The sequence below is a fragment of the Aquarana catesbeiana genome, linkage group LG05, assembly GCF_042186555.1.
Source record: "Aquarana catesbeiana isolate 2022-GZ linkage group LG05, ASM4218655v1, whole genome shotgun sequence".
NCBI lineage: Eukaryota > Metazoa > Chordata > Amphibia > Anura > Ranidae > Aquarana > Aquarana catesbeiana.
Window position 1 is genome coordinate 393,129,935 of NC_133328.1, and position 13,089 is coordinate 393,143,023.

General features: G+C 39.2%; 1 protein-coding gene across 6 annotated transcripts in view; it reads left to right on the top strand.

The window, feature by feature from the left end:
• PHACTR1 (phosphatase and actin regulator 1) overlaps positions 1 to 13,089 on the top strand; it is a 508,271-nt gene that overhangs the window by 444,389 nt on the left and 50,793 nt on the right. For 4 of the 6 annotated variants that reach the window (XM_073631073.1, XM_073631076.1, XM_073631071.1 and 1 more), the window contains 2 exons: positions 2,265 to 2,426; positions 12,541 to 12,738. In XM_073631073.1, the coding sequence (XP_073487174.1) occupies positions 2,265 to 2,426; positions 12,541 to 12,738 (360 nt within the window). The remainder of the gene's footprint in view (positions 1 to 2,264; positions 2,427 to 12,540; positions 12,739 to 13,089) is intronic. The other 2 variants (XM_073631075.1, XM_073631074.1) reach the window with 1 other exon arrangement.

Here is a 13,089-nt window from a genome sequence, read left to right on the forward strand (position 1 = left end):
CTATAGTTATGAGAGGTAGATGGTAAAACGTGAACATAATCTGTGACTGCTGCAACAGCCAATCAATCTCAAAACTTAAACGGCCAAAGCAGACAGGTGGGTAGGGGTTACCATGACTTTTCTAAGTACTCCATCAGTGTTAAATGGTTTGTCCCAACCTCTGTAACTTCTGTTTTTGCCAGACAGTTGACCTCTTATGCCGCGTACACACGGTCGGACTTTTCGTCTACAAAAGTCCAACGGACACTGACGGACTAAAGCTGGCTGGTAATCCGATCGTGTGTGGGCTTCTCCGGACTTTCAACGAACTTTTTCAGCCTCAAATCCGACGGACTTTAGATTTGAAACATGCTTCAAATCTTTCCGACGGACTCGAGTCCGGTCGAAAAATCCGCTCATCTGTATGCTAGTCTGACGGACAAAAACCCACGCTAGGGCAGCTATTGGCTACTGGCTATCAACTTCCTTATTTTAGTCCGGTGTACGTCATCACGTAAGAATTCGACGGACTTTTGTGTGATCGTGTGTAGGCAAGTCTGTTCGTTAGAAAGTCCGCCGCAAGTCCGTCGAAAGTCCGTCGAAAGTCTGTCGGACAGGCTGTCGGACTTTTGTAGCTGAAAAGTCCGACCGTGTGTACGCCCCATTACAGGAATCAGTAAAATAACACATTTACTAACAAGATGAACTGGTATTAAAACCATGGGGGATTCAGTTGAACAAAAACTGCTGTGTTAATGCTAGTGACAAACTGCATATATGTAATTTTGTGTTTCGCATTTTTTTCTTATGTAATTTAATATTTAAAAAATATTGTTTGGCTTCATGATTAAGCAGAGCTTAGAGCAGGCAAGTCAATGATTAGCATATTGCTGATCAATTTGCATGCCAGGGATGCAGCTTTATGCAGACTACAAAGTGTGGTCACGGGGGTAGGGGGCATGTTTCTATTTGTATTCATTAGTTATTTCTCGCCTTCCTCCTGATGGTGTTAGTTACATGACATTGATCACATAACCACTTGTAATTAGATTTCTAGTTTATGGAGTCATATGGAGGTATAATTAATTAGACTCATAATGTCTCAGCAGCACCTAAGCTGCACTAGACAATACAACATGAACTTGGTTTGTTTGTGGTATAGTTACTTGGACTGAAGAAATGTAATTAGCCTTGTCTGACCTCCATTAGAGGTTTTTCAATGTAGCAGATGCTTTTCAACATCATTTCAACAGCTCAGTACATAACTGACTGTGTAATGTGGCTATTACATTGACAACACAAGTAAATACACAAAACTATTACTAAACTCACACTACCAGCACATGTAAAGGTTAATGTGTACCTAAAGTCAGTTTTTTTAAGTTTTTAGTTTTACAGTGGATAATGCAATGAGGGGGTTAGGGCCATGGTTTAGGTTTTTAATGCTGTCTCTGACCCAGTCATTTAGACTGAAAGCGAAGGAGAATCCAAAATTCTGTGTTGTCAGCAGAATAGTTAGGAATAGAAAGAAACCCTTCCAATAGGGGCACTTGTTCTGGTGACAACTGTCCAAGAGACCATTTTCTCCACTTTGGTAAACATTTGCTTTCACATCCCGTTGTCTTTATGGGACAGCAAGTGAGGTATCTTTACGAAAACACAGATGACAAAAAGAAACTTATCTTTTAAAATAAAAAATTATTTTGGCTTTAGATTTACTTTCCGTGTGCCGTTGCATCACTGCCATCTTTGACCAAAGATTTGAACATTATTTTTTAAACAATTAACAATACTGGTATTTAAGAACTATTCAAAATTATATATAAAAATTGTGTTTTTTTATTATTAAAATTAAGTCATCACCTGCTTCAAAAATTATATTTTCATATCTTTTTAAATCAATGTAGATGTAAGTGTCACTTTGACTGTATTAGTACTGTTCAACAGCACTTTGCAATGACTTACACAATCGCTTATCAGATGCAAAGTCTCTGTTGGGTTCCACCATCCTTCCAGTAAAATGTTGATCATATTCTGATCCTGATCATGTTCTCTCATTGTGTGAATGATAGACTCATCGAAATGTATGTTTTCATAGTGGCTTGCAAAGATACACCACTAGAAGATGTATCAGCTAGTGGTATCAAACTTACCAATAGGCCATGCTTTTTCCCATGTAAGTCAACTTGTAATGCCTGTCCTACTCGTAAATGTTAAACTGTTAGATATAAGCAAGTATATAGTAGGATATATCATATTAACTCTTGGTCCTTTTTGATTTTAAGATGGTGATTTACAGAATGATGAAGGAATGATGGAAAATGGTCAAACAATTGGAACAGGTTCATCCTCCCTACCAGTCATAACAGAGCTTGAATCGAGCACAGTGTCAGGGGATACATGTGCATATGAAGTTCTTCCAACCTCTGAACTCATGGATGGGACAGGTAAATAACTAAAGGGTTCTCATATCTTATGGCTCACTATTTGTTCAGGTATGTAGCGATAAACAGAGACCTATATGGTTTGCATATCTCTGACTAAAATCTGAGTATTCAGTCTTATATTGTCTTTTTGGGTTATGTTTGTCTTAACTTACTATAGAATCAATGCCAAACAGTAAAGCAGTAAATGAATTTACTATGCTTGGTGAAGCCTTTTACTACCCACCCTTGTGCTATTGTTAGGCTTCCTGTATACTGCTGCTGGTAAACGGATGTTTTTTTTTTTTTCTTACTTTTCAGTACATGTACACAGGGTCTTGAATCTTTTCAGTACATGTACACAGGGTCTTGGAAAGCAAAAAAATGTGTTCAGGATGGATGTTCAGAGGCATTTGAAATGCCAAACGCCTGTAACAGCTTGAAGAAGCATGTAAACGCAGTAACTCGCGTTTAGCCTCATTTCGTTTACAGACGTTTTTAATTTTTGACTATTTAAAAAAAATAAACACTTTTAAATGCAAACGAGGCTAAATGCGGCATGTAAACACAGCAAAACGGATGTTCTTAAATGTTGGTTACTCTCTCTCAAGTTAAATTGTTCAGGAGAGGTTGTTAAATGTCCCATGTACATGAAGCCTTACATTTGTAAAAGAGCTGCATGTGGCATTACCCATATCATTATGTGAGAAGGGTATGGACACAGATTGAGGGCTAGAGCTCAGCAATTGACCAGTACTGCTAAATAAAATCTATCAGCATTATAATTCTTGTTCCATGACTGACAGCCTATGATCCCTGCCTCAAGAGCATGCTCACTATCCTCATGGGCTCTCCTCTGTTTATTGGCAGCGCAAAGGGCTCTACTGATGGATTTCTCCAACAGCTCCATCTGTTACCACTGTTAAACGGGACCAAAAATTCCTACTATACTTGCAAAAACTGGACACTAAGGTCCAAAACTTTGGATCCACCAAATGCTTTTTTGTTACGCTGGAGGTCCTTTATAAAATTCTTGTTCCTGATCCATTTTTTATGCCCTGCCATGTTACCTCAAGATAGGACCCAGGAATTTGGTCCAATGCAATAGTACATGTTCCTTTCAAATAAGTAACAAATATTGTGAATCATAAATACCATCTTATTAAATAAATACATTAAAATCAATTAATTAATACAGACACATACATTGACATTATTATTTTAATATATTTTAAGATTTAGGATCCCTTGCATGTTACAGAAACACACATTTTTTTTGGTTAGTTTAGACAAGAGATCTACACTTGCTCCAGTTTTCCTAAAACAATATGGTAATTTCTAAACAGTGTAGTGGGTTCAAACTTTTGACTTTCCTGGGCCACATTAGAAGAAGAGGAATTGTCTTGGGCCACACATAAAATACACTAACAACAAGGATAGCCGATGAGCAGAAAAGTTTGGTAGATCACAAATCCAATTAACAATCACCAATATAGATAATATACCTATCTGAGTAATACAAGTTTATTTTTTTGTAATTATTTTTTATTATAAAAGCAAAAGGGGGCAACATAAAACTACTGCTATATTTGACACTGTTTTGATAAACTAACGCATCAATATCTAGTTCAATGGATGTAGAAGCAATTCTCGATTAATTATCAAAGTGGTTCTAATTTTGCCCTTTGTGTGCATCATCCTTGAAAATAGTTGCTCACAAATATAGGTGCTGCCGAAAACTGATGACATGAATAAGGCTTGATTGTGAAGAGTGGGATATTTTCTTTTGGGAAGATAAAACTTATAAAAGTCCAGTAAAGAAACACTGTCAAATTTTACTTCGGCTACAGGTGTGTGCTAAATGTACTTACATTTTTTCAAAGAATTCCCCCTCAAAAAAATCAACATTTTTAAGTAAGTTTATGATTTTGTGTTGAGTCGCATTCATAGCCGTCTTTGGCCACATGTAGCTCTTGGGCTGCAGGTTGGCCACCCCTGATCTAAAGTAAGCACATTTCAAGCCTGGACATTTAAATTGAGCTTATGATGAAATATGCATGAGCAGAGGCTGGCTTTAGTGAAATCTGCAAGTCAAATGTAGCGCTACCCACAGAGGACCCATTGAATTGTTTGGGTCTCTCGTGTCTCGTGATCCACCATTACCTCAAATGGCACACTTACATACACTTTCACACCTGTAACTTTTTTAATGGCTTTTTTTAGAGGTTCAAGCCTTGTGAAAAAGCATAAGTGTGCACACTCTCTTATAACTGGGGATGTAGCTGTGTTCAGATCTAAGCAATCACATTCAAACTCATGTAAAATAGGAGTCAGTACACATCTGCCATCATTTAAAGTGCCTCTGATTAACCTCAAATAAAGTTCAGCTGTTCTAGTAGGTCTTTCCTGACATTTTCTTAGTTGCATCCTACAGCAAAAGCCATGGTGTGCAGAGAGCTTCCAACGCATCAGAGGGATCTCATTGTTAAAAGATATTGTTAAAAGGTATCAGTCAGGAGAAGGGTACAAAAGAATTCCCAAGGCATTAGATATACCATGAAACACAGTGAAGATAGTTATCAACAAGTTGAGAAAATATGGCACAACAGTGACATTACCAAGAACTGGGCGTCCCTCCAAAATTGATGAAAAGATGACAAGAAAATTGTTCAGGGAGACTGCCAGAAGGCCTACAGCAACATTAAGGGAGCTGCAGGAATATCTGGCAAGTACTGGCTGTGTGGTACAGGTGACAACAATCTCCCATATTCTTCATATATCTGAGCTATGGGGTAGAGTGGCAAGATGGAAGCCTTTTCCTACCAAGAAAAACATCCAAGCCCAGCTAAATTTTGCAAAAACACATCCGAAGTCTCCCAAAAGCATGTGGGAAAATGTGTTACGGTCTGATGAATCCAATTTTGAAAAAAGACTGAGCAGTGTAATAAAATACTTTGTTAAAGCACCCTTTGATTTTATTACAGCACTCAGTCTTTTTGGGTATGAGTCTATCAGCATGGCACATCTTGACTTTGCAATATTTGTCCACTCTTCTTTTCAAAAACAATCAAAATCTGTCAGATTGCAAGGGCATCTCCTGTGCACAGCCCTCTTCAGATCACCCCACAGATTTTCAATCGGATTCAGGTCTGAGCTCAGGCTGGGCCACTTCAATAATCTTCTTCTGGTGAAGCCGTTCCTTTGTTGATTTGGATGTATGCTTTGGGCCGTTGTCATGCTGAAAGATGAAGTTCAGCTTCATGTTCAACTTTCTAGCAGAAGCCTGAAGGTTTTGTGCCAATATTGACTGGTATTTGGAAGTGTTCATAATTCCCTCTACCTTGACTATGGTCCCTGTTCCAGCTGAGGAAAAACCACCCAAAGCATGATGCTGCCACCTCCATACTTCACTGTGGGTATGGTGTTCTTTTGGTGATGTGCAGTGTTGTTTTTGCACCAAACATGTCCTTTGGAATTAAGAGTGTGCAAACTTATACAGTCATATTATTTTATGTTTTTATTTTTACTTCCCTCCACCTAAATATTTCAGTTTGCTATTCAACTGAGTTGTACAGTTTATACGTTCTTAGGTCATATTCAAGGTGGAAAAAGTTCTGAAATATTTATCTTTGTCTCATATTTCTACATCACAGAAACCTGACATTTTACCAGGGGTTAGTAGACTTTTTATATCCACTGTAGGATATAAGGTGAATATTAGGATGCAGCAATAGCTTGTTCACTTATCCCAATTGATTGGAGCAGCATGTAAGGGGTTCGTGTTTGGCTGGGTGTTGGTGCCAAAATTGTGCACGTCCCCACCCCGCTTCTTCATGGATAAGACAGCTACCCATCTAATGGTAGATGGAACCCTTCACCATATTGTGTCACACTACTGGCCGTAGGCCTGCTCACAACATTCCCAGCCATAGACCTCAATTTTTGAAACTAAAGAAATGCCCACACACAAAATTAATTTTCCACACTTTACTGTAACTCTACAAGATTTCTGTGACATCTAATACCACATTGACAGACTAACAGAATTCTTTGTGCATAATGCCACATACAAAAGTAGATTTTCTGTAGTTGTCATTTGGACGCAGAACACCAGCACATAATTTGTAAGCACCACAGAGTTGGGACCACTTTCCCCATGTATACTAAGTCCATCGCTGAGTATAATCAAGGTGCCCTTGTTAGTATAACAGTCCCAATGTCCCTTCCATGGCTCTAGCCAGCCACACATGCTCCCAGATGGTACATTTGTTCCCAGGTGTACTATTACTCACTTCAGAGGAATCTAGCCTGGCTGAAAAGACCTTTTACATCCTGCTCACACCTCGCAGAAGACCATAAAAAGAGTCAGGGTGACTAGAACTGTTCCTACTAGATGCTGAACCACCTCTCCTGGAGTTTCAGTCCTACAGAGGGCCCTTGGATAGTCGTCAACTACATCCAAATAACTCTGGGGTATTTGGCTCCCAATCCCCAATTACCACTTTCCCTATACCAGATTATGTTGGTGACAGAGCCATCTAGTGGCAAGCTGACTAACTGCTCCTGCTGAAAAGCAGACCCTATTTACATCCCGCAGCCAAGTGTGCTACAGTATACAAACTGCTCGGGATAAATGCCTATACAGCCCCCAAGGCATATGCTGCTATATTTAGATGTATAAAAATATATTAACAGTGAAAGATAAATACATGCACTCTACGATTGTTATTGGTGCAATGATTTTGTTGGGGAATTGCGGTAACCAATGATCCATACTTGCAATGTACTGTGTTAACATCAGATGAGTGTAAAGGAGTCTTGTCTAAATGGAGCCAGCTAACTGTGAAAATCCTACTAAGGAAACTTGAAGAGTTATGGTCTTGTATTACTCCGAAGATGGACTATATGCAATGGATACTGGTGACAACACTTATTAAATTTACCTCATATCAGGATTTTATACACCTACAGAGCCATGTTCACATGTTGTAGAGACTGGAACATTAAAGCTTATCAATCTCTTGCTGGGGTGGCAAATCATCTGAACCCAGAAAATGAAAAATGATTTCACTAGTATATCCAATGTGTCACAGTGTTTCTGATTACCAAGAGCTTTTTTTTTGATAGTGTAGTTTATGTTTATGCAGACAATAGGCCCACTATGCTAATATAAATTGTTAACATTTATTTGATAAATGACCGGAAAGCAGACGCTTTTAAATATTTTTAGGAAATGTGTTTCTGTGGAAGAAAGAATGTATTTAAATATATTTTTCTAAATATGTCTGTGTCTGTTCCTTCCTGTGTGAGATGCAATTATCGGTGGAGACCTTATAATACTCTGATCATTTAAATACAGTATATGCCCCCCCCCCCCCCCCAGTGAAATTGTAATATTGACATTTAGATCAATTATTTATGTGTTTATAGCAACAGCTCTTGGTCTCCAGTGTCTAGAATTTAAAGTGTATTTCCACTTTTGCAGTCCAAGTTAAGAAAAACCCACAATATGTTTGTTATGTGTTCGCATTCACAAAACATGCCTAAAACTATTTATTTGTTGCTTTTTAGATGTTTCTTAGGAGAAAGCTTTATGGACGACTGCAAGTATTTCTGAACAGTTTTACAGTGAGTGAGTTTGCCACAAAAGAGAGGCTTATGCCGTGTACACACGGGTGGACTTTTCGGCATCAAAGGTCCGACGATCTTTCCGCTGGACTTTCGATGGACTTTTGACGGACTTCTGACGGACTTTCGAACGAACGGACTTGCCTACACACGATCACACCAAAGTCCGACGGATTTGTACGTGATGATGTACACCGGACTAAAATAAGGAAGTTGACAGCCAGTAGCCAATAGCTGCCCTAGCGTCGGTTTTTGTCCGTTGGACTAGCATATAGACAAGCGGATTTTTCGACCGGACTCGAGTCCGTCGGAAAGATTTGAAACATGTTTCAAATCTAAAGTCCGTCTGATTTTCGCCCGAAAAAGTCCGCTGCAGGTCCGATGAAGCCCACGCACGGTCGGATTGTCCGACGGATTTGTCCCGTCGAAAAGTCCGCCCGTGTGTACACGGCATTAGGACAGGCTGAGTTTTCTATCATTAACATACAACGCAGAAGGCAAGCTTCTAATGGTGCATTCACACTTGCAAATGCACCTCTGTGATCAGTTGCAAGAACCCCAGTGGGGGTTCCCATGATTAGCTGTGAGTATGCACCCTTTTTTAAAGCAATAAGAGGCTGCCAGCTCTAGCAGCTAATTGTGCCCACTTGCATGTAATAGTGCATGCAGCGATCACATGCAAGTGACAGGCCCTGGACGCAGGCAGTCTGAGACCAGGGCCTATCAGTAGCAGGTAACCATGCTGGGGTTCACGCAGCAAATCGTAGACCGGGTGCATTTGCAAATGTGAATGAACCTTAAATCTTTAACCTTTTGTTAGGACAGACAGTGATCTAATCTAGTTTACAACTGACTGTGAGATCAGCCAGCATACTAGAGACAGGGTTAACTATGGCAAACACAGCTGCCTACCACCCTCATAAATAAAGAGAACTAAGAAGGAATTTTAGGTGCTGAAGTTATCAGAAAGGAGCATCGAAAATGGTAAGCAGCAATTTTAAAATATTTTTTTTTAATTATGCTATGTGAATGAAGACATTTAACAATTATAAAGTTGGTGTTATCCCAATTTGGCTGCAAAAGTGGAAATACACTTTCAAACACATTTCACGCCTCTGATCAGTTTGTCAGTGGGATTTTTTGCTTTGTGATTGCTTATGCTTTTGTACCATGCTCTCAGGTAAATCAGTAGGGACATCTGGTGGACAATTTTAAATTAACATTGTGTATCGTTTTTCTCTGTTTAGCCAAATTGCCTTTTGTTAATTAGCAGCAATGTTTTGTGAACGGTGCTTGAAAACATAGGGTGCCAATGTAATTTAGACTTTACAATGAGCTTTTTGCTGTTTGAAGCATAGTAACCCTAATGCAGGGTTTTGCTAAAATATGCCTATTTTAGTAATGTGCTAGTGCGTATAGAAAAATTCCCACCACACAAGGAAAAATAAATAGTAGTATAGTTGCTCTTCATGCATTAAAATTTAATGACCAAAATCTGCAAACGCATGTAAATGAATTCCTGTAGGAGTAATTAGTCAAGTTGCATTTGTGCTGATCACAACATGAGGTTATATTAGCTTCTTGCCAGGTATGCCATTAACCCAGCATAATGCTTTACTAAGAGCATTAGACCCTACCGCTGCATAAAATGATTTGAAAATGTCCTATTCCCACTCTCATCGGGGTACATCTCCCCCTCTATTTATTTCATGAACAGTGAAATACAAGTTAGAAGAAACATCAGGCTCATAGTTGGAAGGTGATGCTTTCAGCCCCTTAATAAACAATAGTTACCGTTGCTATTTTGAGACCCCTCAAACACAAATATGGAGGATGCTGTGAATTTATTTACAAGTCCTGATCCAAAAAGCACAAATCATTGAAGCTTAAAGTGTTACTAAACCCACAACAGTAAAATCAGTCTGTATATGCAGCATAGCATGCTGGTTATACTCACTGTGGAACTTAAGGGGTTAATCCTCTGCATTGTGTAAAAAGGCTTTTTGATCCCATATGCATAGATCCTCCCCTGCTGCACTGTCCAACTAACACACAGGCAGGGTAGCCAACCTGCACATGCTCAGTTGTGTCTTTTATGCTGGAGAGAACATTTCCTTGTTCTCAGACCTAGCCAGGTCACATGATATTGACATCACACATGTGGGCATGTATACAGGCTATAGTGGAAATCTACCTGGACACACAGTTCTGGACAAACTCTGCAGTTTATCATGTGACCGTGGTATACAGATCAGTCAAAAAGGTATATAGTGGCAGTATTTTAATGTAAAAAGAAGATTTATAAGCTGTGGGCACTGTGGGGTGGCTTAGTAACACTTTAAGAGGAACTTCACTCCTCTTTCCCACTTGCCTTGTCCATTGGATTGCCCTAAAAAAAAACATATACATATGCCCAGCAAATCCAGCTATCTTATCTTACGTCATCAGAGGGCCAGCTGTTCTTCCTGGCTCTTGCAGCTGTCGACGTAATGACATGGCATATGCGTAGTGCGCTGTACATTAACCGGCACATGCATAGTGTGGTAGAGGTTTCTTCAAAGGCTATGGTCAACTGGAGCTATGCCATTCTAACCTGGTTGAGAAGGAAAGAAGTTCTGGCTGTTTTTATTGCTTGTTTTTTCGTTTTGTTTTTTTTTTTAAATAGGTATCTGTAAGGTTCCATTCACACTAGAGCAATTTGTAGCTTGTAGCGCAAAGCTAAAAAACACTCAACAAGCAAAAACCTTTTGTTTTCAATAGCCCTTGTACGCATCCTGTCATTTGTAGCAAAACGCATGTCACTCAAAAAAGTACATGAGCTACTTTTCAGGCAGAATTGAGCAGTTTTGTCCCCATAGACTTCACTAGAAATGCCTGAAAAGAGCAACATGAGCTTTTTTCTAGCGTTTTTTTCAAGCGTTTTGTCATTAATTTTCTGCTCAAAAGCAGCTCTCTGCTCGTTTTTTAGCAGCACTCCATACCTTGTATTTGAAAATCTCCTGAAAAAATGCCTGTCAAAAGCTGCCAAAACGTGCAGTTCTGCTCCAAAAAACGCTTGAAAATGTGACGCTTAGGTATGAATGTAGCCTAAAGCTGGGTACACACTACAAGCAAATTTGAAGAAAAACAAGGAACTTTCAATTTTCGTATAGTGTGTACACAACTTTTGACATCCTACTCAGACTTTACAAACTAAAATTTCCGAAGGGACTAATTCCAAATTTTTTCTTGTATGTGAACAAAATGCACATGTTTCGTTTACTGTTTTTATACAAAAAAAATCAGATACGAAAGACTGTGCATGATCAGAAACAATAAACAACAATAATATACATTACAACATTTCTACGTCGAACAAAAAAAAGCTTTTTTCATTTGAGAATGTTCATATAATTAGTACCATCCTTGGGTTTGACTTGCTGTAAAACATCTAGGATCAATCGTTCGCCCAATTTTCTTATCACGTGTACTCTTAAGGCTTAAGGGCTCCTTCACACCATAAGTGCATGAAAACTGATGGAAAAAACACGCAGATTTAATTTGCAGAGGCATCAGTTTTTTTTTTTTCACCCTAATGTCTATAAAGAAAAGGCAAGGTTAAAGCAGACCAAGTCCATCCTGGTTAAAAGTCCCCCAGTCCTCAAAACCACTTTGCCTTTGAAGACCCATCTTTCAGTGCTTCTGGGAGGTACGGGTGATATTACCATTTCTCATCGCTGCCTGCTGGGATGGCTAGGGGATCAAAATCCTGTGATAATGCACTGCCTAGAGAACCCAGCATTTCCAGGATGTTGTGGTGATGCACAGTGATGTCACCTGGGCCTACTAAAAGGGTGGAAAGCAGAGGCAGAGGTAAGTATTTTTTTCATTGCATTTTGGAGGGGGTCTTTTGGTAGCTCTGACTTTGCATTTTAATGGAAAGTTTGCTTTAAGCATCAGCTCCACAAGTTGTCAAGGTCAATTAAATTGTATTTTATGGTTATTAAAGGGGTTTAAGCATACATACAATAAAATAATCCCCATGTATCTTGTGGTTAACACACATAGTGATGAATGATGAAATAAGAGATCAGAAACCCATTTTTAAAGCTTTATTGCTTTTTTCCTTGTCATATAGTATATGTTGCTGTGGTGTTAAACTCCATTGGAAATATTCTTGGCATTGTTGTGTTTCAGCACTGTGATCATTATCCTGCTGTTGTGTACATTTGTTAGCTCTTTCATTGTAGACTTGCAGAGAACATTATGTCAGTCAAAAGGAGATTATTGTTACCCTTACTCTTCAACAGTATATCACATTTCGGAGATCTAACAACAGTTCCATGTGATTCATAAATGGGTATTTGGCAATATCAAAGGACATGTCTAGACAATGTAAAATGATACCATTCTGTGCCACCTGTTGAATTGTGCAGTCTGTGAATTAGCCCATTACTGTTCATGCTGTTGTCATATATGTTTGTTCCTATTTCACATGTGTCATGTGTGCGATGTGGTTTATGTTCCTCAGTGTCTGAAGATTTCTCATCAGAGCCAGGATCCATGTCCCAGGATCCACCATACAAGCCAACCCTGCTACTACCCCCCAAAAAATCAACTGCTTTCCCTGTAGACCATGAGGACTGCCCTGTGAAACCGCTATCTTTCCACAAGCAGCCCCCTGCCCTGCCTCCTAAACCTATTTCCAGAATTGCCAATCATATAACAGGTAAGAAAGAGTAAATAAGCATTGTGTACCTCTTCCTTCTGTGTTCTATACCTTTATCACTTAGTTGTCTTACTAGAAATGTAAACACAACAAACCTCTTGACCTTGGGCCGCTTCTTCATCTACTGGTAATGACTTTTCTTTGGTGATCTTCCACAGAGAAGTGTCCCATGACTTGGTGTATCAGATTCAATGCCCCCCCCCCCATTAGATTACATATCTAAGTGGATTTTAAATCTTAATTGAGCCTGGCAGTTTAGATAAACATTGCCTTCTTATATCTCTGTCAGAGACTCCAGGAGTAAAGTCAGCCATAGACAGAGTGTATTTCTTTCCTGCAACCACGGGTTTG